This window comes from Hyperolius riggenbachi, chromosome 6, assembly GCF_040937935.1.
Source record: "Hyperolius riggenbachi isolate aHypRig1 chromosome 6, aHypRig1.pri, whole genome shotgun sequence".
Classification (NCBI taxonomy): domain Eukaryota; kingdom Metazoa; phylum Chordata; class Amphibia; order Anura; family Hyperoliidae; genus Hyperolius; species Hyperolius riggenbachi.
This window is the reverse complement of record NC_090651.1, coordinates 271,171,890-271,197,584: the sequence shown is the minus strand read 5'-3', so window position 1 is coordinate 271,197,584 and position 25,695 is coordinate 271,171,890. Positions and strand designations below refer to the sequence as shown.

The following is a 25,695-nucleotide window of genomic DNA, read 5'->3' as shown; positions in this document are numbered from 1 at the left end:
TGACATTATTGTCAGATCTCACAAGATTAGCTGGATGCTTGTTTCCGGTGTTATTCAGACATTACTGCAGCCAGAGATCAGCAGGGCTGCCAGGCGGCTGGTATTGTTTAAAAGAAAAATTATATATGGCAGTCTCCATATCCCTCTTGCTACAGTTGTCCTTTAATGCACTTGCTACACACAAAAAAAATGTATAAGTTCAGTGCTGAGGCAATATACTGTCTTTTCTTGTTGCACATTGATTGACAGCTTCTGCAATCTTTAATTACAGGTATCTTTTTCAGGAGGGCAGGAACTTTGAACCAAGCTAGTGATAATTCAGGTTGACGAGTATTCCATAACGCGAGTTGAGTGGACCGAATACCTGGGCGTGGTGAGAGGATTCGAGCAGAATGCCAAGGAGCAGATTATTAATAGTTCATTAACTCATCTGAACACTGTTTTTCTTCACTGGAACTTTGAGCAGCCACTACATTTGCTTTACTTTCTGCAACGCATGATGAAGCAGAAGGGTTGGTTGGTGACATTTTTTGTCATATTCTATGTTTTGAAGACAGGTCTTCTTGCTGACCTACCTCCTCCATGTGATAGGTAAGTCATAAGCTTCATAAAAATAGGATGAAATTAATTGGGTTGTAGCAAATAAATTGAAATCTGAAATCTGCACATCTGTGCAATTATAATTGCAAGTACTTTTCAAGGGAAATATCAAACATTTCACTCCTGGGCCCATATGCAATTACCATTATCTCCTGAGTTTTCTCATAGGCGATATTTTTGTGAATAAAATGTTTTTTTAAACCACCAGCAAGCAAGAAAATACTCAAAATAATTTCTGATCTCTGTAAAGGACAAGGACAAGAGTGGGGAGGGGGGAGAGCGCACTCAATAGACCATTGATAGCCAACCGTGGAATAATCTCACTTGAGATTCTTGCCAATTAGCCCATATGGGTTGGTCGGCTGGAGAGCTTTTGTCCCACTCAGAACTAGGGATGAGGTATTTTCAGCGATCCTCCTCCACAAGATGTACTGGCACATACGCTTCTCCGGCCACCAAACTTCCGTTTGAGCTTGTGGTTCCAGGAGCTGGCTTGGTTTGCGTGAGGGGTAATGGCTGAAGGAAGCTCCACTCTGCTCTGCGTGGCTTACACAAGCAAGCAGCAGGCAGCTGGAGAGGTTTGTAAGCTGACAAACGTGGTGCGTGGTAGTAAGCATCAGGGGCGTCGCTAGCCCTGTTTTGGGGGGGCACGTGCCCCCAATCTATCCTGGGGTGCCACGGATCTCCGCCCAGCCCCCTCTGGCAGCGGCTCCCTATAGCCGCCGCCGCCGCGTCACTCAGACCTCAGGATCAGGCGGCGAGCCGGCGACCAATCGTGCGGGCGCTAGGACCCAGCGCCCGCACTGATATGCGGAAGTGACATCACTTCCGCATATCGAGCGGGTGCGTCCAGCGCCCGCTCTTACTGGTCGGGTCGCCGCTGATCCTGAGGTCTGCTACAAGGTAAGGGGGGTGGGGGAAGCAGCGGCGGCGGCGGGGGGCCTCCCTGGCACTCACTCACTCCCTAAAGGGGCTCCCTGGCACTCACTCACTCCCTAAAGGGGCTCCCTGGCACTCACTCACTCCCTAAAGGGGCTCCCCCTGGCGCTCACTCACTCCCTAAAGGGGCTCCCCCTGGCACTCACTCACTCCCTAAAGGGGCTCCCTGGCACTCACTCACTCCCTAAAGGGGCTCCCTGGCACTCACTCACTCCCTAAAGGGGCTCCCCCTGGCACTCACTCACTCCCTAAAGGGGCTCCCCCTGGCACTCACTCACTCCCTAAAGGGGCTCCCTGGCACTCACTCACTCCCTAAAGGGGCTTCCCCTGGCACTCACTCACTCCCTAAAGGGGCTCCCTGGCACTCACTCACTCCCTAAAGGGGCTCCCTGGCACTCACTCCCTAAAGGGGCTCCCTGGCACTCACTCACTCCCTAAAGGGGCTCCCTGGCACTCACTCACTAAAGGGGCTCCCTGGCACTCACTCACTCCCTAAAGCGGCTCCCCTGGCACTCACTCACTCCCTAAAGGGGCTCCCTGGCACTCATTTACTCCCTAAAGGGGCTCCCCCTGGCACTCACTCACTCCCTAAAGGGGCTCCCTGGCACTCACTCCCTAAAGGGGCTCCCCCTGGCACTCACTCACTCCCTAAAGGGGCTCCCTGGCACTCACTCACTCCCTAAAGCGGCTCCCCTGGCACTTACTCACTCCCTAATGGGGCTCCCTGGCTCTCACTCCCTAAAGGGGCTCCCCCTGGCACTCACTCACTCCCTAAAGGGGCTCCCTGGCACTCACTCACTCCCTAAAGGGGCTCCCCCTGGCACTCACTCACTCCCTAAAGGGGCTCCCCCTGGCACTCACTCACTCCCTAAAGGGGCTCTCCCTGGCACTCACTCACTCCCTAAAGGGGCTCCCTGGCACTCACTCCCTAAAGGGGCTCCCTGGCACTCACTCACTCCCTAAAGGGGCTCCCTGGCACTCACTCACTCCCTAAAGGGGCTCCCCCTGGCACTCACTCACTGCCTAAAGGGGCTCCCCCTGGCACTCACTCACTCCCTAAAGGGGCTCCCTGTCACTCACTATCGGGGTCCCTGTCACTCACTACCTAACTGGAGGCGCCTGTCACTCACTAGCTAACCTGGGGGTCCCTGTCACTCACTACCTAACGTGGGGGCTACCATATTAAGGGGGGATTCTGCCTATTATGTGAAATGCTGTCTATTTATGTGCCTCATGACTGCTGAATTTGTCTTGTTGGGAGCCTTATGATTTGTTGGGGGCCTCAAGATTGTTGAATTTGTCTTGTTGGGGGCCTCATGATTTGTTGGGGTCCTCATGATTGCTGAATTTCTTGTTGGGGGCCTCATGATTTGTTGGAGGCTTCATGATTGCTGAATTTGTCTTGTTGGGGGCCTCATGATTTGTTGGGGGCCTCATGATTGCTGAATTTGTCTTGTTGGGGGTCACATGATTGCTAACTGCGAGACTATGGGAAAAGCTGAATCCTTATCATATGAGACAATAGCATTAAACCTACTTTTTTAGCTTTTTAAAACAGAAAATAAAACTGGGAGGTTCTAAAAAATTGAATACATTTTTCAGGAGTAGGATGGATGAAATTGTTTATCTTCACAGTTTATTTTCAACTTGGATTTTCCATAATGTTCATGTATGAGTTAAAACGTTTGTACAGTATTTAGTTTAAATTGCGGTTGCCACTTTGCGATAGATAAGTGACTTTTGGGTTGCAGTTTGGGCACTCGGCCTCCAAAAGGTTCGCTACCACTGTCATAATCTAATGTCCCACCATTGCTAGGTTCATGTAAATTTGTTTCCACCCGGCCGTTACCACACCTATATTCTGGTCCATGGCCCACCCATTTTTCGGTGCGGCACGTTAAGCACACCGCACAACGTGATCCTCATATTTTTGGCACGCTAGCTGCAGTGTGCTGAATTCTGCTGCCTACAGTATGTACAGTATACGCTGTTCTCTAGTTGCTGCACTGTGTGCTGATTTACCTCCAGTGTGTACAGTGTAAGGTGTTACTCTGTGCCTTTACTGATTGTAAACCAGCTATATTGTATGCTGATCCCTGCTACTTTCAGTATGTACAGTATTAGCTGTAAAGCCTGGTACACACATACAATTTTGATTAGCCAATTTTAGCTCTGTTCATAAAATTCATTGTCTGTTGGCCCACTTACTGCACGGGGGTGGTAAAATTGGGGGTCAGTAATTGACCAATCAAAATTGTATGTGCGTATACATCTTTGAACTATGCCTATACTGATTGTAAATTATCCAAATAAAGGACAGGGGGCTCCATCCAATATTTCGATGGGCAGGCCCGTTATCTGTAGCTTACACCGCTGCTAAGTTCATGTACATTTGGCCCCACCCATGGTCACGCCCACTCACCGCATGGCCACGCCCATTTTTTTTGCCGCGGCGCGCGCACTCCCCGCCTGGTGCCCACAGGTGCCCCCGATCTCCAAGGACCCTAGAAACGCCCCTGCTACACTATAGTTAAATCATTAATTAGCTTGATTGATGTCATAGTGTGACAGTTAGAGTGTGTGCTCCAGTGCTGCTAGCCTAGGAAGGGCTGTACACAGTGATAAAGCTGTTCAGTGATTAACCCCTTCACTATCACTACACTATTGTTAAATCTTTAATTAGCTTGATGTCATTTGTGTGACAGTCAGTGTGTGCTGCATGCAGCTGCTATGTGTCTGTGTGTGTGCTGTGCACAGACCAGGCCAGCTGCTGCCTGCTGGCCAGCTATTAGCCTTAGGTATAGGTTAGGTAGGTTAGGGATTAGGGAATATGATTACTGTGTTATTGTGTAGTTAGTTAGTACTGTAGTACTGCAGTCAGTGTGCTAGTAGTTGTTAGAGTAGTAGTACTACGATGTTAGCTTTGTAGAGAACTGCTGTGCTGTGAGCAGTGCCAGTGTGACAGTTAGTGTGCACTAGTGTCTTAGCCTCTGCTGTCTGACTGTCACTCGGCACGTGTCCCATGGCACTTGGCACATATCCTGTGGCACGTGTCACATGCCAAGTGTCACGTGTCACATGCCAAGTGTCACGTGTCACATGCCAAGTGTCACGTGTCACATGCCAAGTGTCACGTGTCACATGCCACGTGTCACATGTCACATGCCACGTGTCACATGCCACGTGTCACATGCTTAAAGCGGACCTAAACTCAGAACTTCCTCTCTGCTCTAAAAGATATGCAAGAGCATAATAACCTATAAAGAAAAACATTCTTTGTTACAGCTGATACAAATCCTAAAATAAACCTCCAGTGCTTCTACTTCCCGCTTTCATGGAAGCAGACATATTGTTAACATCCTGTGCTTTCAAATGAGCTTATCAGCTTATCTGCCATGGCAGTCATGTGACACGGGGAGATATCAAATTACAACTTGTGATTAGACACAGATGAGGCGTAATTAGACAGGCTAAGCGCTCTAAATACATACAGGGTGCATTTCTCTATGTTTTCCTTCTGTCCTGCGCAAGATTTCAGGTTCACTTTAAGCCCGTTTTCCATGGGAGGCTCAAGTAAGCGAATTTACTGCCTGTCAGCAGTTCACATGTATTGGATTGGTGCTTGCTAGCACTCAGTGCAGGCATTGGAGAGGGGGAACCCCATATAGGGGCGGCCACAGTGTATACGTCATTAGTGGTGAGATGACTGATAACCCTGAAGCAGTCACACCTCTCTAGGGACTAACAAATACCAGATAATGTGTCAGTTACTAGGGATGCACGGGTGCAGTAGATATCACAATATATCTCATCACTGCATGATGTAGACTGCATGACTTCATGTACTTTGTAATTCCCTGTGGTTGCAAACTAATAATTTTTACATTATAATTTAAAATACACTTTCTACGGTGTGACATGATAGGCAAAATTAGGATTAACCAAGGCTTTAGTTTAACATTTTTTATTTTAAAGTTATACATGTCTCCAAAAGCTGCATGAAAACCAGCACCACTCAATAGAAGATCTAAGCTTTTCTAAACTAATAAAACATGTTTTAACAGTCATTTGACTTTAAGGGTGGGCAGCACGGTGGCCATTGGTTAGAACTCTTGCCTTGCAGCGCTGGGTCCCCAGTTCGAATCCCAGCCAGGACACTACATGCATGGAGTTTGCATGTGCTTCCTGTCTCTGCATGGGTTTCCTCCAGGCACTTCAGTTTCCACCCACATTCCAAAAACATACAGATAAGTTAATTGGCTTCCTTCCAAAAATTGGCCCTAGACTAGGATACATACACTACATCATACATACATAGATATACAGTGCTGCCCATAATCATTCGTACCCCTGGCAAATTTTGATTTAAATGTACTTTTATTCAACCAGCAAGTATTTTTTTTATGTGAAATTACATCAGTGTCTCCCAAAAGATAATGAGATGATGTACAAGAGGCATTATTGTGGAAAAATAAAAATTTTCAGCTTTTATTTACATTTGAGCAAAAAATTACTTGCTGGTTGAATAAAAGTTTAATAAAAGTCAAAATTTGCCAGGGGTGTGAATAATTATGGGCAGCACTGTATGACTATGGTAGATTGTGAGCCCCTCTGAGGGACAGTTAAGTGACAAGACAAATATACTCTGTACAGCGCTGTGGGAGATGTCAGGGCTATTTAAATACTAAATAATAAAGGGTGAATTTGCTATTACTATGTAATATTTTGTATGGATTTTGTCACATTGACTGAAGTCAGTAAATTCAACAAAACATGTTGCAATAACTATTTAGTCATCCTCTAAATGGTCAGGCACAACATTTCTGTGATAACTTGAAATTTGTCTGGCATTTGATGTGAGTACTGTGTATTTATTTTAAAGGTCATTACAGGTAATGTTCTAGATTTCCAGATTACTGGGACAGATCTCAACAGGTTTTGACACATTAATAATGTACCTAACTGATAGCAACCGGATCCAACATTTAAATAAACACACACACCTTCACGTTAGACTGTAGGTGTGACTGAGTATGTATGCACTAAATTTGTATTTGGGAAATGTGTTAGTTTATAATGTAGCATTATATGTTTTAATACTTAATCCACTCTTCACCTCTACCAGTGTTAGGAAAAAGCTCACCTTTATTTATCTTCCAAATCTCCAACCTCCCAGCTGAATCAAAAAAAGTTAAGCTTTACTTACCTGGGGCTTCTTCCAGCCCCTGAAGTCTATGTGGTCCAGAGTTTCAGTTCTTCTGCCCTCCAGGTTGCATCTGACCACAGTTGTTGGTTGCTGGCTTCTGCACATGCACGGGTACACAAAGTGCCTCTCGTGATCGTGCTTCCATGGCTGGGAGCATTTTGTGCTTGTGGAGTTCAAGTGTTTGTGAACTGCGCAGGTGCAGAATGCTCCCAGTCACAGGAGCTGCACATGCGCAGAAGCCTACAACTAATCTCATGGAGGGGACTGCGGCTCCCAGGACGGCAGTGGAACTGAAGCTCTGGACCAGATAGGCTTCTTGGGGCTGGAGAAAAGCCACAGGTGAGTAAATCTTAACTTTTTTTTTTTTACAACTTGGATATCCTTTAAAGTACACCTGAACAGGTTTTTTTTTTTTTTTTTAAATTACCGTATATTCCCACGTATAAGACGACTGGGTATATAAGACGACCCCCCAACTTTTCCAGTCAAAATATAGAGTTTGGGATATACTCAACGTATAAGACTACCACTCTTCCAATGCACACCAACTAAAAATTAAAAAAAAAACATATACGGGGGCTATGTATGAACAGATACTGGTGCTGTACTGTATGTGGTACCCAGTATATAGGTGACTGCCTGGTTGGATTGGCCAATTCTCCCTCTCCCTAAGTGGATTGGTTAGCTCTCTTTGTCTACCTGTTTATCACAGTGGTATGGAAGAATAGATCACGCTGTGCCAATAAAACACGCCTCTTCCACCCTTGTATCCTATTTACCTCCTTCTCTGCCTCTCAGATCCTGCACATGTGCGCCTGCGCCGCTTCACTACAATCCTCAGCAGCGATATCTAAAAGACAGTAACAGGATAGGGCATATTGCCTGGCATCAATGGCACCTGGCATATAAGACGACCCCTGACTTTTCAGAAGATTTTCAAGGGTTAAAAAGTAGACTTATACGCCAGAATATACAGTAGATACTTAGATACTTCCTTGATGTTCTCTTAGACATCACAATCATTATTCCTAATGTATCTCTGAATGTTTTGGCTTCCTTTGGCAAACAAATAGCCTTGGTTTACATTTTCCTCATTTTGATATTCAAACAAACTAGTAACTACGATTTTTTTTTCATTATTATTTACTAATCACCATCTTAACTTGCCCGAATTCTCTGATGTTCTTCATTTCATGACTTTCATTCTCAGCCAGATCTATTGCACAGGAGATATCATTCATGAAGTCCAGATGCAGAAGCTTTTTGAAGATGATAAACATTTTGTTGACATGGGTCTCCGCGATACACCTGGTTAGTCCCACTTTTGATTTTGTTTTCCGTAGTATTGATATTTTACATCCTACACATGATTTGTATAATTCTAAATACCAACCTTAGCCAGGAAAGGAAATCAAATTTAAAAATAAAACAAAAATTACTGATTTATTCACAATCAAACAAATTAAAGAGGACCAAGGTTGTAAAATATAACATTAGTAGTATAATGAAAACCTCTGTTTTAGTTCTGCAAAAATCGGCGGGTGCCAGGGTAAGCAACTCACCTGTTCCCACATAAATCACTGTATGTCTGAAACTCCACCCCCTCGGGTGCCGGAAGTGTTCACAAAGCTCTGTGACCACCCCCACCTGTGCTCCCGTGGCCCATTCACAGCTCGGCAGCCACCTTTTATGCTGTGGCTGCTGAGCTGGAGGTGGGCCATAACAACACAGGTGGCGGTGGCCACATGACTTTGTGGAAAAACTTCAAGCAAAAAACACCATGGTGGCTTTGCCAGGGGGCTGGGTTCCAGACATATAATGATTTACAGGTTAGAGGGTGTGTTACTCACCTTGGCACCCATTGATTCTTGCATTAATAAAAAAAGATCATGTTTTATATTTTACAACCTTGGTACACTTTAATACTTGTAGTATACTGATCATGCTTGCATGCTCTGTATAATGATTCTGTAGCTGAATGTTACCGCCCTGGTTCAGATAGAAATGCTTTCCTAGATCTGTGCAGCACTTGGTTGCTTGCAGATATTGTTTTTATTAGTCTACAAGTTACTTCATTTTCTGTTGGCAGAAGCTCTAGTTCCCCCTTTCTGAGTTTATTTAATTAGTAAAGGTGAATAGGGATCTGTACTGTTACTCACACAGTATTCAGTGTTGAACATCAAAAGATAGCATTGTATATCATAGGTGCCCACTCTTTTTCGGCTTTCAAGCTAGTTTAAATATTATGAATTAAAAATGATCTACCTACAGGTGCAATCCGCAACTGCAGCGTATGCACAGCAGCAGTCCATTAGTGATTACCACAAGCTGCCAGTCAATAAGATGCATATCATAAAGTCCCGCTCAGTAAGCCAAATATAACAGTGATTGACCACAATATCATGCCTACATTATTTTGCTCAGTGTCTGGCAAAATTATATTCAGCAGTAGCACATAATGGGCCAGATTAATCAAATGCCAATAATACTGTGGTGCCAACATAGAGCACGGTAGCATTAGCATCACTTCAGCACGCAGCACAGCGACTTACGCCAGTAGCGTGACTCGTGGTACTAGAGTAGCGTGACTTGTTAGTAATGGGTGTTACTGTAGCAACAGTGGTGCTACTGTAGTACTGCAAGTTGCGCTAATGGCGTAACGTGCTGTGCTGCATGCAGAAGGATGGTGATGCTGCAATGCGTTGTGTGCGCTGCAGTATTACCACTATTTGATGAATCTAGCTCATTGCTTGTAAATAAATGGCCCCCCACCTTGCAGCATCATAATCCTCTACACTGCAAAACTTGAGGACAGCATAACACACTAAGCTTAAAACAAAGAGATGACGCAAACATCACTCAGGCAGTAGGTGTGGGATCTACCCAGAAGTCCTTTACGATTTACCAGTAGATCACAATCTATGCAATGGGCACCCTGTTGTATATAGTATGGCATAACACACACACTTGTGGTCAAGCTTTATATTGTTTGTATTGATTTATACCAGTTACCCCTGTCTTAGATCAATTCCACTCCCGTCCGGACAATATCATCATCCATTATAACTGAAACAACACTGATGAGATCATAAGTAGGCATGGTCTTCCACATTGTATAATGTCATATATGTATATTTGTTCATAATAACAGTGATCTGGTGCACCCTATCAGGCTGGTTAATGCACTTAGCACACACTTTGTTTGGTCTATACTACTTGCTGTATTTAGAACTGGTTCAAAAGGTGGCAAAGCTTGAAATCTTTGCACTTAAATGTGAAATACTATGTAATGTATTAGGTGCAAAAATGATAAATGACTACGGTATTTAATGAGACTGATGTGTTCTTACTCCTCAGAGAATACAATAAATAAATTTAAGAGTCTATATACGAGAAATCCTATGAGAAGTATATCTAGGGAAACATTGATTGAATTTGTCAACACATCGTTCCATGAACCGGGCACAGAAATACAACAATGGGATCCACCAGACTGGAAAGAAAGGTAAGAAGATACATTTTGTCAATTGTATTTAATTCTGAGCGCTCTTTCACACTAGCTAACATGTGCACGAACCCGATTCTGTGCTTGTGTTATGACTTACGACATGACGTCTGGAAGTTGCAACGGGTGTTGTGTTGAACACTTGAGCGGTACGATTAAACACTCTCAGATGCATTACAATGTAACGCTCTGGAACAATTTGTCTAATATGAAAGGTAACATGGAAGCCAATAGACTTTCATGTGACCTTTCTTACTGCATCTTAGGTGCGTTCCTTCAAAAAGGACGGAACAGCTCCCAGTGTGAAAGAGCCCTGATGGAAATATTTATGGCACAGTTTGTTAGTAACAAAAACCTTTTTATAGCAATTTATTTTGCACTGACATCTTCCACAGCACTTAACAGAGTACATAGTCATGTCATTCAGAGGAGCTTACAATATACTCCCTACCATAGCCATAGTCTAAAGTACTTATCATAGTCTTAGCCAAATTTTGGGAGAAATCAATTAACTTTTGAAACATGGGAGGAACCCCACACAAACACAGGAGGCAGGCCCGGATTTACATCACAGGAGCCTATAGGCACAGATGTCCTGGCACCCTAGACTCCGCCCTCCATGAACCTACAACCCCCGACAAAATGCACGGCAACTTCTCCCTTACTTCCTTTGCCCGACATAGGTAGCTACTGGTGCCGCCAAGTATTAGGTAGCGATGACCTCGACTGAAGGGAAATCTGGTCAGTAGAATGCCAAAAGACAGGTAAATACCCTCTCATTTACACTGGGACTCTGCATAGGGAATAACGGAGGGAGACACTCGAGGGGCAGAGTGAGCCACCTTTCTATAATCGGGTACCTGTAGGCATGTGCCTACAGTGCCTTATGGTAAATCTGGCCCTGACAGGAGGGAACATACAAACTCTGTGTAGATAGTGTCTTGGCTAGTGCTGTAGGGCAAGAGTGCCAACCACCACACCTCCATTCCACCTTGGGCTCTTATCTCATCTATAGATCTACTTTATACATTGATCACTCAACTCATAAATGATGGAGCATTTGTTGCTTTTTATGTTAGTGTTCTTGATTATAATAATTTGTTTTGTTTCTTTTTGCCAGTCCTAAATTTGTATCTAACATATCCGATTCAAACCTCCAGAAGTGGGCGAAAGATCTTAATGATCTCTGGAAGTTTTTGGGGAGAAAGGTCAGTGAATAAATAAGACAAATTGTGATATGTTGAACACTGAATGCATTTTGTAAACTGTATCAACCATGTTAATTTACAGATCAAAGATGAAGTAAAGGTGGAACCAGAAAAACATTCACAGATCTATGTTCCAAATCCACTGATTGTACCTGGAGGTAGATTCCGAGAGTTTTACTACTGGTGCGTTAAACACTGCAATTGCCCTTTTATTTATCCCCTAATGAAGGTAGAGAAAACTTTATAGTAAAGTCTTAATGTACAAAGCAATTAATGACAGGGCCAAGAGTCAGTAATTGCTGTCTATCTTTGAGAGCATCAATCCCAATTCAGAGAAAAAACATGTAATCTGTGCCATTTGTAGTCTAGCAAGAGAGAGGGTCAGCCTGGAAGTCATTGTCGTTGGCGACGCATAGATTTTTAAGAAAAGCAACGACGTGAAGGTGTGGCGTACATGTGCGTAAGTGTATTTAATCAATACACTTCCATATACCCGAAGCAGGAAGTGACGACAAGCACGTGTCATGTTCGTGTCACTTCTTGCTTGGCCGGTGGCCAATAGCGTGGTGTTCCCTGAAGGCCTGTTTTTGACAGTGCGATGCGGTACTTTGGGCGTGACACACTACATTGCTGACACTGGTTTGGTGTGAAACCAGCCTCAGGGTTAGTTTTTTTTAAGGATTGACAGATTGGATCTTCATGCAGTCCATTGAACTCTCAAAAGTGACTATTACGTTTGTACTAGTTTTACTTTCATTTTTTTTAATACTGTTTTTGACAAATCTGTCAGACGTTCCTTTTACTGATTATAAACAATCTACAGTCTGTGTAAATCCCCTTCTGAAAAAATGTCCAGCTCCCTACACTCATTACTGTCCCTCTGGTGAACTCAGGCCTGGATTTACATCACAGAAGCCTATAGGCACATAAGTCCTGGCACCCTAGACTTTGACCTCCATAAATCTAAAAATCCCTGCTGAACCACACCAGAAGTGTGCTGGTTGTCTCAGTTGTTGGTTCTTCCTTACTTCCCTTGCCTGTCTTTGATAGTTACAGGTGTCCCTTAGCATTAGGTAGCCAGAGGTACCCTCAGTATTAAGTAGCTAGTGATGCACCCTACTGAAGGGAGAGCGCGTCAGTGGAATGCCCAGAGCTGAGTGAGTAACCTCTTATTTACGCTTTGCTTTGGACTCTGTATAGAGAAGGAAGGAGGGAGGCAATAGGGAAGAGGAGTGAGCCTCCTTTTTATTATCAGGCGCCTGTAGGCGAATGCCTACAGTGCCTTATGGTAAATCCGGCCCTGAGTGAACTGCTGATCACATCTAGAAATGCTGGGGGGGGGGGGGGGGAAGGGGGATTTACTGTATAAAAGAAAGGTGGTTTGGAGCAAAATAGGTAGAACAAATACCAAGATTAAGGATTCAGACCAGTGACCTGAAGCAAAACTGATGCAAAAGGTGAGCAGTTGCTCAGATTTTTATTGTACTGGTTTTGATAAATCTGCCCCTATGCATAGAATATGTCTGGTGATTACCGGTGCTCATTTCTGTAATTTGCCATCAAGGGGTGAAGAAAGTATGGGCAGGTTTCTTAACAAAAAGCCATAGTACAGGCATTCCGCTTAACTACAGATTTTTTTTTTTACTTTTAAAATGCCTTACATTTCTTATTCAAGAAATACACATTTCAAACTAGTGAAACTAATATAAACCACACCTGCCTAAATGGACAGCCATGTGAATTTTGCCATGTTTTGCCCCACTGCTAATATCCTATATAATAATTTGCAAGTGTCTCTGCGTCCCATGTCCCTGTGTTTCTGTGTCCCGTGTCCCGGCTTTCAGACCTGACAGTTTGCTGCCTGCGAACCTCATTGCATTGTGGGAAATAACAGCTTTTTCCAACTGCCAAACAAGCAACAATTCCCTGTGTGCATAGGCTTTGGACAGGGGTGTTTCTAGCCACTTTGTCACTCCAGGCAAGAAAACCTGTGGCCCCCCCCCCCCCCCACTCAAATCTCAGGGCCAGCCAGGGGAGAGTGGGGCATATAATATCAAGAGGGGTCACGCCACTCACTATGAGGGTGTCCCCTCTGCTGCTCTGTACACTGCGCAGCAAGTGTGTCTCCCTCCCTCCGAGTCCTGCCCAGACCCACACAGCAGCAGGCATGAAGCTATATATGCCTGTGTTTAATATCCATTCCCAGGAGCCACTGGGCGAGCGGGGGGGATATGGGCGAGCGGGGGGGCGGAATCAGGGCCGGCCAGCCAGCCAGGATGCATATAAAAAAATTATCAAGAGCAGCAGTCAGATCTGAGGATTGGCACTCACTGTCTGTGTGTGTGTCGTCTCTCAGGCTCTGCTAGTTTGTGCGCTGTGTGCACACTGACTCAGGTCAGGTGTCAGCCGGCGGTAGCACTGGTCCCTCCGTCTGGCGTCACACACGGTGCCTTCAAGCACGTGTGACAGGCGGGGGGCGGAGTTAGGGGCGGCGCCGGCGCGGCGTGTAAACAAACTAGCGTGCGGCGGCCGCACGCTCTAAACAGAGAGGGAGAGAGGGGGCGGGGAGAGGGGGCGAACCAGTAGGCGGCGGCACAGCACTCCCACATAAACTAATGTGCGTGCTGCTGCTGCTCGCTCGGAAAAGAGGAGAGGAAGGGGGCGGACCAGTAGGCGGCGCCGGGCACAGGCTGAGCTGCCTGTCACAGCCGGCGCCGACCTGGCTGAAAAAAATAAATAAAATAAACACGAACAGAGCGGTGACTTGTCGGGAGGGCGCCCACTTCCACCAATGGCGCTATAGGCAAAAATTTAGAGTTGCCTAGTGACTCAGACGCCCCTGGCTTTGGACAGCGATGGTGGATGGGCAATCGGGATATGTCTGTGCACGCAATGTGCGGGGGGGGGGGGGGGGGGGGGGAGGGATTGGGGTCTGGCTGCCATGGCCTTTTTAACGGGCGGGCCTTTTTACTAGTTTGTATATATCTTTAAATCAAGTCTGATTTTTATACTTTTTTTCAGGGATTCGTACTGGGTTATCAATGGACTTCTTCTCTCAGAGATGAGGGACACAGCTAGAGGGATGATAGAAAATTTTCTCTACATGGTGGATAAGTAAGCTAGACCATAATCTACAAATCAATATTATTATTATTATTATTGCAAATTGAATGATATCAGCATGCATTACTCATAGGCTCAATATAAACCTCTCACAAATATTAAGGTTAAAGTGAGAGATATATGAAAAGTGCCATCGCACTACAATAGATACTATAGAAATAGGATGCACCACCAGTAATTGAAATACTCACCCGTAAGAACGGATGGAACTGCTCTCAACTATTGTACAATAGGCGAAAATAATAGCAATAGGCGCTCTATATAATTTCAAAAAACCATTGTGCCATCAATACAAATACATCAAGACAAAGCCATCCCCTTCCTACCCATTGAAATCCATAAAATCCCATATGCTAATCGGACCTGCAGCCACATAGGCGCTGATAGTCTAATTGGACTGGTCCCACACTCACACCACTCCCACTCAGCAGACAGAGCCAATACATCCTAATACAATGGCCCTGGCCATGATAGACATCCACAGAGTGAGGAGACTATCAATATGAGCGGTGATCCAAGTGCTAAGGACAATATAACTGATCTCACCCAGTCCCAGTATCCCCAAGTCTCTAATGGGAGCTATACAACAAGTGCTTCAGGGTCCACAAGGCATGCCCTAGTCCTGCAGGTCCAGTTTCCACATTTTCAGCAACAGCATCCAGATGTCCATCGTGTGTCTCAGCTCAGAGTCCCAAGCGCTAATAAAAGAGTGTGCAGCCATGGCTGAGTCTCAGTATGTGGGAGTGCTTCCACTGTGGCCAGATAGCAATCTGGGAACCCTCCAAACCAGCTATCTACATGTTTTGACTGATGTTTTGGGCTTTGCCATGGCTGTGCAAGGGGAAAGTATGGTGAGAGTGGACTGGTCGAATTAGACCAGTGGTTCTCAAACTGTTTTGGGTGAGGGCGCCCTTGATGGCTTTAAACTTCAACTTGCCTGATTATTGCACCCAGAGCCATATAGCATGCAAGCACTTAGCCTAGGGCCTAGTGGGTGTCCAGGGGCCTAAGTGTCATTTTCTATGAGCCCATGACCATGTCTTATGTTAGCAGAAATAACACCTGGTCTCACAGAATGCTCTGGGAGAAGTATTCTGCATAGAAAAAACAGCCTAGGCTAAATATCACTGGGAGGGCGGGGCTGTGTACCAATATACAGCAATACAGTATATAGAATTAAGAAGTATTTATGATGCAGAAACCAGGATAATTAAAGCAGATCTGAGATGAAAAACTAACTAGAACAAGTAACTTGTCTATATATGTTATCTAAAGTTTAGATCGTTTACACAGCATATCTAGCTGCAAACAGCTTCAAAAGTTTATGATTATTTATTGCTGTGATACAATGAGGGCAGCCATGTTCTGTTTGTCACATTGTCACAGGCTGAGGGCTTGAGATGCTATCAACTTGCCTGTGTGTAAATTCAATCCCCTCTCCTCCTCCCTCCTCCCCTCTGCCTCTAAAATCAATGGCTGGTAACCTCCTCCTCCTCCTGCCCAGACTGAGCTCCCATAAGCCCTTGCTACAGTGCCAAGGCACAAAAGGAGCTGTGGGCGAGGCTTGTTTAGTTTATAGGTAATAAGAGTATAAAAGTATTTGGCTTGAGGAATGCCATATAAACTATATGAAAGGAACACAATTATGCATTGACTAAAAGTTTATCTCGCATCCACTTTAACGTAAAAGTGGGTATCCTGAATCATATATTACATTTTACTATATTTCACTGGAGTTGCTTTTTAAACATGTACTCTGTATCGGCATTTGCATAAGCCCTACCAATAGAGCCATATCCAACCCATACATTGCACTTATGAAGGTTGTGTGTGTGTTTATAGATAGAAGAAAGAGCAGTATTTGCATAGACCAATTTAGGTGCTTTTTTCTGTTGATCTCACAGATATGGTATAATTCCAAATGGAGGAAGAGTTTATTACCTGTGCAGAAGCCAGCCACCATTCCTTACTTTAATGATGGAGAGCTACATGGCCAATCAAAACAACCTCACTTTTCTCAGGTAATGCTCTTAACGGACTTCATGATTTGATGAATCGTGGTCAATTCAAAATAACTTACATGCTGTCAATCTCTAACAAAGGCAGAACATCCATTTGTTGGCAAAAGAATATGACTTCTGGATGAATAACCGGAGCGTATCAGTTACACTCAATGGAACAGATTACACCCTGAATCGCTACTATGTGCCAGCAGGAGGACCAAGGTGAGACAATAACATATTATTAATGAACGATTTTGACAGTTACAGTTGCCCAGTCTATTTTAAGAAAATCAAGAAAAATTAGTTCAAATATAATTTTCCCGTATAAGGAAACCACTCAAAAAGAAAAAGGGTAGCAAAAAACACTATAAATAATTATAGATCAGCTTTATTTTACACATCACTATATATAGCATTTAAAAACATGAAACTCTTCCGTATGATATAACATTTACAAATAACATTTATGTAGCGCTTTTCTCCTGGCAGACTCATTGCAATAGAGCTGCAGTCACTAGGGCGTGCTCTACAGGCAGTAGCAGTGTTAGGGAGTCTTTCCCAAGGTCTACTCACTGAATAGGTGCTGGCTTACTGGCTTACTGGGCAGGAAGAGCTGAGATTTGAATCCAGGTCACCTGTGTCAGTGGGAAGGATGAGAAGGATGCAGCTCAAAGCAGAACTACAATTCATGGCCGGTGAGGCATTTTCCCACTCAATGGGCTCTATTCAGATGACAAAACACTGAAAAATTTTACCAAAAAATTTCCGCCAGCGGTAAACTCCACATTTTTTCCACATTCACTAATATTTTCCGCATGTTTTCCGCATGCGGGAAAAAAGATGTGGTAACAGCCATTATTCATGCGGAAATCATGCGGTAAAAAGGTCGCATGAAAAAGTGTTTAAAAAAAAAATGTTAAAGTCCAGCAAGCACAGCCCATAAGCCTCCAGACTTCATTAAAGTCAATGGGATGGGGAATATATCTTGTAGGTGATAAAAAAAAATCGGTAAATAATGACGAAATGATGCGCCTGAACAGTTTTGAGAATTGATTTTTTTTCCAGAAAATACCGACTTTTGCGGAAATGTTTCCCGCACTTTTACCGCACTTTTTCTGCATGCAGAGAAAACATGCGGAAACCTTTGTGAATGTGAACTTGCCGATGTTTTGGTCGCAATCTTCCCGCATGTACTTTACCGCATGCAGGAAGTCATTGAGAATAGAGCCCAATGAATTGATGAAGGTGAGGCCGCCTCTTCCCATGCTAGCTTACCACCTGATATCACCATAAATGATCAATCTTGGCTACAAAAATCTAGCATGTGTACATCAGTTCCGTAGAATAGCATGTCTGGTAATAAAGTATAGGGAGACTTAATGTCCATTTTAAATAAACATTTTATTTTAACCAGCTGAGCGGTCTGGACGAGCTCAGCTCGTCCAACACCGCCAGCGGCTGCCGCTCAGGCCCTGCTGGGCCGATTTTAATGAAATAAAAAGCAGCACACGCAGCCGGCACTTTGCCAGCCGCGTGTGCTGCCTGATCGCCGCCGCTCTGCGGCGATTCGCCGCGAGCAGCGGCGAAAGAGGGTCCCCCCAGCCGCCTGAGCCCAGCGTAGCCGGAACAAAAAGTTCCGGCCAGCGCTAAGGGCTGGATCGGAGGCGGCTGACGTCACGACGTCGGCTGACGTCGATGACGTCACTCCGCTCGTCGCTATGGCGACGATATAAGCAAAACATATATAAACATATATATATAACACAATATAAGCTCATTGCGGCCTTCCTTGTTTATTCTGGGCGCCGGAGGCGATCGGAAGATCGCCTCCGGAGCGCCCTCTAGTGGGCTTTCATGCAGCCAACTTTCAGTTGGCTACATGAAATAGTTTTTTTTTTATTTAAAAAAAACCCTCCCGCAGCCACCCTGGCGATTTAATCAGAACGCCAGGGTGGTTAACAGCCAGGACTATTTATTTGTAAGCACTAAAATGATGAAATGAAGCTTTAGAGTAGGAACACATTAGGCAGAATCGCATATGCGTTTTCCATAGCACATCGTGGAAAACGCATATGCGATTCTGCCTAGTGTGTTCCTACCATTAGAGATTTATTTACAGCTAGTGGAACAGGATCTGTCAAGCCCTGCCATATTATTATCTCAGTATGTGAATTTACTGTATCGTTAAGATTACTATAAAGACTAATTACGCTGATCTGGGGTTTTCATCGCTCCTGCGCTGATTAGGTGCAGCTGGAGCCAAAGTCTGCACAATCTTTTATTGCAACTGTATATTTGCTATCCTTAATTGCCACATCATCTGTTTTCTGAAAAACACGTGGCTCAGTCATATGCTGAGTCAGCTCGTTTGGAATCTTTTCCATAAGGAATTTCATGTCCCTATGGCCACTGATTTTATGTGAGTTTTTCTGGACGCAGTTGCCAAATTATATACATCTTAGTTACATAGTTATTTTGGTTGAAAAAAGACATACGTCCATCGAGTTCAACCAGTATAAAGTACAACACCAGCCTGCTCCCTCACATATCCCTGTTGATCCAGATCTGTGCAGCCCCATTTCTAGGGGCGTGCAGGCCATACGAATGCCATGAGCGCTATGAGAGGGAGGGGGCGCCGTGATGGAGAGGGAAACCGCGGCCACACTGAGTCTCAGCCGTGTGGAGGGGAGCCCGACTTCTCCCTCCATTCCTCTCTTCCATGCTCCTGCCTCTATGCAGAGTTAGCGCAGCGGGAAGCCTGGTATGCGCAACTCACCTTCCTGCTCTCTCCAATCGCTGAGCTCCTCTTACCAGGCTTCCTGCTGCGCTAACTCTGCATAGAGGGGGGAGCACGGAGGGGAGCCGTGGGGAGAGGAAGGGAGGGAGAAGTCAGGCTCCATGCGTCTGAGACTCAGTGTGGCCGCAGCTACTGCCTCTATCACCTATAGGGGGGCACCTACCTATCTAACATATACTGGAGGCACATACCTAGCTAACCTACACTAGGGGCACCTACCTATCTAACCTTTACTGGGGGCACCTACCTATCTAACCTATGCTGGAGGCACCTACCTATCTAGCCTATACTGGGGACACCTACCTGATACTGTGGGCACCTACCTATCTAACATACAATGCGGGAACCTACCTATCTAACAAAAAATGCGGGCACCAACCTATCTAACCTATACTGGGGGCACCTACCTATCTAACCTATACTGGTGGGAACTATACTGTCTACCTATATTAGAAGCACCCACCTAGCTAATCTATACTGGGAGCACCTACCTATCTAGCCTATACTGGGGGCACCTGCCTATCTAACCTATGCTGGAGGCACCTACCTGGCTAACCTATACTGAAGGCAATTATACTGCCTACCTATACTGGGGGCACCTATGCCTGGCTACCTATACTGGGGGGACCTATAGTCCTATATTTATACCTTCGCCCTAGATGCAATTTAGCCTAGAAACTGCCCTGCATCTGTGCATTCATCTGTGTAGAATGTTCCACTGATTTAGGATTTTAGCTATGTGATGTTGTTTTTGAGTCATTTAAACTGTTACTTTCTTTGTCATTTGGCTGAGGGAAAGCATAGAGAAATGCACCCTGTATGTCTTGAGATAGTTTAGCTTGTCTAATTCCCCCTCATCTGTGATTAATCACTGCTGTAATTTGATCTCTCAGCTGCATCAGCTCAGGAATCTCCTCTGCCATGAAAGCAGGAAGGAGACACACTGCAGATTTATTGCAGGATTTCTATCAGCTGTAACAAAGAAATAGGTTATTATGCTGTTGCGTATCTTTTAGAGAACAGAGAGGAAGTTCTGAGTTCAGGTCTGCTTTAAATAATTTTTTGATGCTGGGCATCCAAGGATAAAACATTCCGGTGCCAAAATGAGTTATAATGGAAGTACAAGTACCACCGGCAGTTATTGTTTGTAGTGCAGGAAGGAGGTGATATATTGATGATGCTTACGCTTTTTTACATACTTACGAGCTGCAAAAATATAAGACAGTAATGCTGCATTTGTTTCAATATTTATAATTTTGCATTTTTTTCTTGTTTGAAATATCAAATATTTATTGAGATCTGTTTTATGTTTGATGCATTATTTTATAAACTTTCTTTATGAAGAATTTAAATTAACAAGCAGCTACATGAACATGAACGGATATACGGTACCGTTAAGACACCATGTTGGGGAGAGATATTTAAATTTGTAAATTATAAAAATAAAGAAGTCTGTAATGATGCAAACTTTAAGAAATATAAGTCCCTTTGAAGATTATGTCATATCTTTCGCAGGCCCGAGGCTTATTCGGCTGACTATGAACAAGCACAAAAACTTGCAGAAGGTAAGAATTATTTTTTGCACGTATCTAAGGGCTTGTCTTTTTTTTTGTTTTTTGCATCAAACTGGATTTAAATAGCATCTGAACTTGTATGTGAAAAATGTGTTGCATTTGAATAAGAGTTTTATTTGCCCAAGTCACATATTTGCTTGTAGCCATGCACTAAATTCAGTAAAATTAGAAAAGCACTGCAAAAACAGGATGACAACACTTCTAAACATTGTTTAGAAAAATTCAAAGCCTGACAAAAGCTGTAAAAAAAGGGGGGCATGTTTACACTACTCTCAGGGCTGGATTTACCATAAGGCACTGTAGGCACGTGCCTACAGGCGCCTGATGATGGAAAGGCAGCTCCCTCCCCCCTCCCCGAGTGCCTCCTTCCCTATGCAGAGTCCTGATGAGAGTGTAATTGAGAGTTTACTAACCCGGGTCTCAGCACTCCACTGACCTGATCTCCCTTCAGTGAGGGGTACCTCTAGCTACTTAATACTGTGGTTCTGCTAGCTACCTAATACTGAGGGGCACCTCTAGCTACTTATTAAGGGTTCTTCTGCCTACCTAATGCTAAGGGGCACCTGTAGCTACCTATGACGGGCAAGGGAGGTAAGGGAGAAGTGACAGTAGGGACATCCAGCACACTTGCGGTGCAGTTTGGTGGGGGTTTGTAGGTTCAAGAAGACTTAAGTGCCAGGACATCTGTGCCTATAGGCTCCTGTGAAGTAAATCCGGGCCTGACTACTCTACATGCCATGCAATCACTGTCACAAGAATAAGTACTCAATCCTTCACGCAACAGTTTGGGGTCCAAATTTTGTAGAGATGTGTCACTGGCCTACAAGCTACCTACGCATTCTGTTGCTGTGAAAGGCGGAGGATGGCTGATGGCTTGGCGCATGACAGTGTGTGGAGTAAAAAGAAATCTGAAGCAAAATCATTGGTAGCGGTTTAAATGACGCACATCAACATCAAATAGATAATCTTGAATGAACATCACGTTTATTTCTTAAAAATAGTCCATATTCTTCTGTTTTCATGTAACAAAGTAGACTGGATATAGCTCCAAGAACAATACTCAAAACAGATGCCTGACACATTTTGAAAACCAAAGATTGCTTCCTCCGAGGCAAACACATGTACACACGTTCATATTCCAATGACCAAAAACTTAAAGGGACACTGTCTGTTACGCTTTCCAAATAGGCCAAAATGTGTCGGGACACATCTATCTGACCACGAGGATTGCAGTGCCACCTCTCACTCACCACCAGGACAAAAACTATGCATCTCTATCCCTGTGGCAAGGGAGACATGGCATTTCTAATAGTGTCCCTTGAACTTTTTGTTCATTGAAATAGGATCATGTGTAATCGTTCATTGGAATTGGATCAGTCGTTATGTGTGACGACTCTACGAGCAAGGGGAGGGGGAAGAGGCAGGAAGAAGAGAAACACTGTGTGTGTGCAATTCCTTAACTTAGTAGCTAAGCATTGCTGCAGTCTGGAGCTTGTATTTTACAGACAGGAAGTTTTGAATCAGGATAATACCATGTATTGGCTAATTTAGAAGAGAAACAGTAAGCTATTAAGCATTCTACAGATTCCTGTTTACTGACAATGTTAGAACATACATTCAGATGGAGGTAGAGAGATTTTTTTTTTGCAAATATAAGTGTCATCCAGATACATTAATTACAAGGGATCTTGCAAGGATTGTGAGGTATTTATGGCAAATAGATAAGGCCCTTTGTTTTCTTAATGCCCATAAAGACTCAGGCTGACATGGACCCTGTCCCGTGCGATGTACTCTGCTGGAGCCGTGAAACAGTTAACTGTATGTTACTGAGCAGGAGGGGCACTGAGAGGGACACAGTGATTCCTAGGGTGAGCCAGTGCCTTTGCATGCCCCATTGTAGCGCTGCCACTGGAAGAAAGGTTGTTTACGTCCATATATGTCCATCATAGTCTAGGGACAATATTAGGGGGAAGCCAATTAACTTATCTGTGTGTTTTGTGATGTGGGAGGAAACTATTTCTGTGAATGGAGTTTAGGTATAGCTTTTGTTTGCTAACAAATTGCAGAGTTCTGATCCACCCAAAGTGTTTCAGAAATGCATATCAGATGTAAAACACAAGTGCTCATATACATAAGTATTCTTATTAATGTTAATGTAAAAGCCCTATGTACTAACAACATAATGTTTTATTTATAAATAGAAGAAAAAACACCATTTTATTCAGATATTAAAGCTGCTGCTGAGTCTGGCTGGGACTTCTCCTCTCGCTGGTTCTACGGTCCAAGAGGTAATCTGCTGGATACAAAGACAAATTCTGTCGTACCTGCGGACTTAAATGCCATACTGTGCCGTGTGGAGAGAATACTGGCCAACTTCTACACGCAACTAGGTGAAATATTGGATTTAATTACATTTTGCAAACATTATTTTCAATCAGGAAGGTAACTTATAATCAGTAAAAAAAATGTAGGTACATACTAGAGCAGTCGTGCTCCGCTTTATACAGTTTACAGTACTAAAATTATATCTGAACTCTTTGAGGGGTGGAGGGGGTGGGGTGCTACCATAATAGTCCCTAAGCTATTAAATATACAAGAGTTTATTATTCTCCTGTGATCTAAATGACTATTGATGCTCGGTACACGCACACACACTATCTCACAAAAGTGAATACACCTCTCACATCTTTGTAAATACTGTTCTTCCAGTGTACACTACAGTGTGTGCTTTCAGAATAAAGCTGCTTCAGTTTTTGGATTAGTTGAGCTTTAAATCACTGTAACATTGTTTGAATGGATGAATTTGTTTCTCTGCCTCCTGGAGTGTAATACTTTTAGTTTTCATTCTTCCAACGATGCCGAAATTGTTGGCACCCCAGAATTTTTTCCCAGAAAATCAATTATTTCTCAGAGTAAGTATTGCAGCAACACGTTTTGCTATAAACATGTTTATTCCCTTTGTGTGTTTTGGGACAAAACAAAAACAAAAAAGTGAGGAAAAAAGCAAATTGGACATAATGTCACACAAAACTCCAAAAATAGTCTGGACAAAATTATTGGCACTCTTAACTTAATATTTGGTTGCACAACCTTTGGAAAAAAATAACTGAAATCAGTCGCTTCCTATAACGATCAATAAGCTTCTTACACCTCTCACACAGAATTTTGGACCACTCTTTCTTTGCAAACTGCTGCAGGTTTCTCTTATTGGAAGGGCGCCTTTTCCCAACAGCAATTTTAAGATCTCTCCACAGGTGTTCAATGGGATTTAGATCTGGACTCATTGCTGGCCACTTCAGAACTCTCCAGCACTTTGTTGCCATCCATTTCTGAGTGCCTTTTGACATATGTTTGGGGTCATTGTCCTGCTGGAAGACCCAAGATCTCGGATGCAAACCCAGCTTTCTGACACTGGGCTCTACAGTGCGACCAGAAATCCTTTGTTAATCCTCAGATTTCATGATGCCTTGCACACATTCAAGGCTCCCAGTGCCAGAGGCAGCAAAATAACCCCAAAACATAATTGAACCTCCACCATATTTCACTTTAGGTACATTGTTAATTTCTTTGTAGGCCTCATTCCGTTTTCAGTAAACAGAATTATGTGCTTTACCAAAAAGCTCTATCTTGGTCTCATCTGTACACAAGACGTTTTCTCAGGATTTCGGCTTACAATTTAACAAACTGTAGTCTTGCATTTTTATGTCTCTGTGTCAGCAGTGGGGTCCTCCTCGGTCTCCTGCCATAGCGTTTCATTTCATTTAAATGTCGACGGATTGTTTGCGCTGATACTGATGCTCCCTGAGCCTGCAGGACAGCTTGAATTTCTTTGGAACTTGTTTGAAACTCTTTCTGTTGTCCATGCTTAGTGTGGCACACACAGACACACAATGCAAAGACTAAGTGAACTTCTCTCCTTTGTATCTGCTTTCAGGTGTGATTTTTAAATAGCCCACACCTGTTACTCACCCCAGGTGAGTTTAACCACTTGCCGACCAGAGGATTTTTCTGTGATCGGTGCTGCGTGGGCTCTACAGCCCGCAGCACCGATCAGGAGTGCAGCAGGGCGATCAGACTACCCCCCTTTTTTCCCCACTAGGGGGATGTCCTGCTGGGGGGGTCTGATCGCCTCTGGCTGCATTTGCTTAGCGGGGGGGGCTCTTCAGAGCCCCCCTCCGCAGCGTTCTCCGCCGTCTTGCCCGCTCCCTCCCTCTCCCTCCCCCTGTGAGCTGCGCAGGACGGATTTCCGTCCTGCGCATTGAAGGATAGGCTTTAGCCTATCATATGCTGGCGATCCCCGGCCAATCAGAGGCCGGGGATCGCCGATCTGCCTTACGGCGCTGCTGCGCAGCAGTGCCGTATGATGTAAACAGCGGGGATTCCTTCCCCGCCTGTTTACATTTTGCCGGCGAGCCGCGATCGGCGAGCGGCTGTTTCCATGGTAACCCGCAGACGACCAGTTTATGCCAATCGGCGTTAGCTGGTCGTCAAGAGGTTAAAGGAGCATCGCATGCTTGAAACAATCTTATTTATCAACCATTTTGAAAGGGTGCCAATAATTTTGTCCAGGCCATTTTTTGGGGGAGTTTTGTGTGACATTATGTCCAATTTGCTTTTTTTCCTCCCTTTTTCTGTTTTGTTCGAATACACACAAAGGGAAAAAACACGTGTATAGCAAAACATGTACTGCAATTACTGCAATACTTTCTGTGAGAAATCTGTATTCACAATTTTTTTTCT

General features: G+C 44.2%; 1 protein-coding gene across 2 annotated transcripts in view; it reads left to right on the top strand.

The window, feature by feature from the left end:
* The first annotated feature begins 444 nt into the window (after nucleotides 1–444).
* The window catches only part of TREH (trehalase), a 47,424-nt gene continuing 22,173 nt past the window's right edge, over nucleotides 445–25,695 (top strand). Inside the window, exons 1-10 of one of the 2 annotated variants that reach the window (XM_068240837.1) lie at nucleotides 445–591; nucleotides 7,956–8,056; nucleotides 10,103–10,250; nucleotides 11,371–11,458; nucleotides 11,541–11,641; nucleotides 14,480–14,572; nucleotides 16,486–16,602; nucleotides 16,684–16,806; nucleotides 20,897–20,946; nucleotides 23,181–23,345. In XM_068240837.1, coding sequence (XP_068096938.1) covers nucleotides 497–591; nucleotides 7,956–8,056; nucleotides 10,103–10,250; nucleotides 11,371–11,458; nucleotides 11,541–11,641; nucleotides 14,480–14,572; nucleotides 16,486–16,602; nucleotides 16,684–16,806; nucleotides 20,897–20,946; nucleotides 23,181–23,345 — 1,081 coding nt within the window. In that variant the 5' untranslated portion in view covers nucleotides 445–496. Of the gene's footprint in view, nucleotides 592–7,955; nucleotides 8,057–10,102; nucleotides 10,251–11,370; nucleotides 11,459–11,540; nucleotides 11,642–14,479; nucleotides 14,573–16,485; nucleotides 16,603–16,683; nucleotides 16,807–20,896; nucleotides 20,947–23,156; nucleotides 23,346–25,695 lie in introns of both variants that reach the window. The other variant, XM_068240836.1, reaches the window with a different exon arrangement.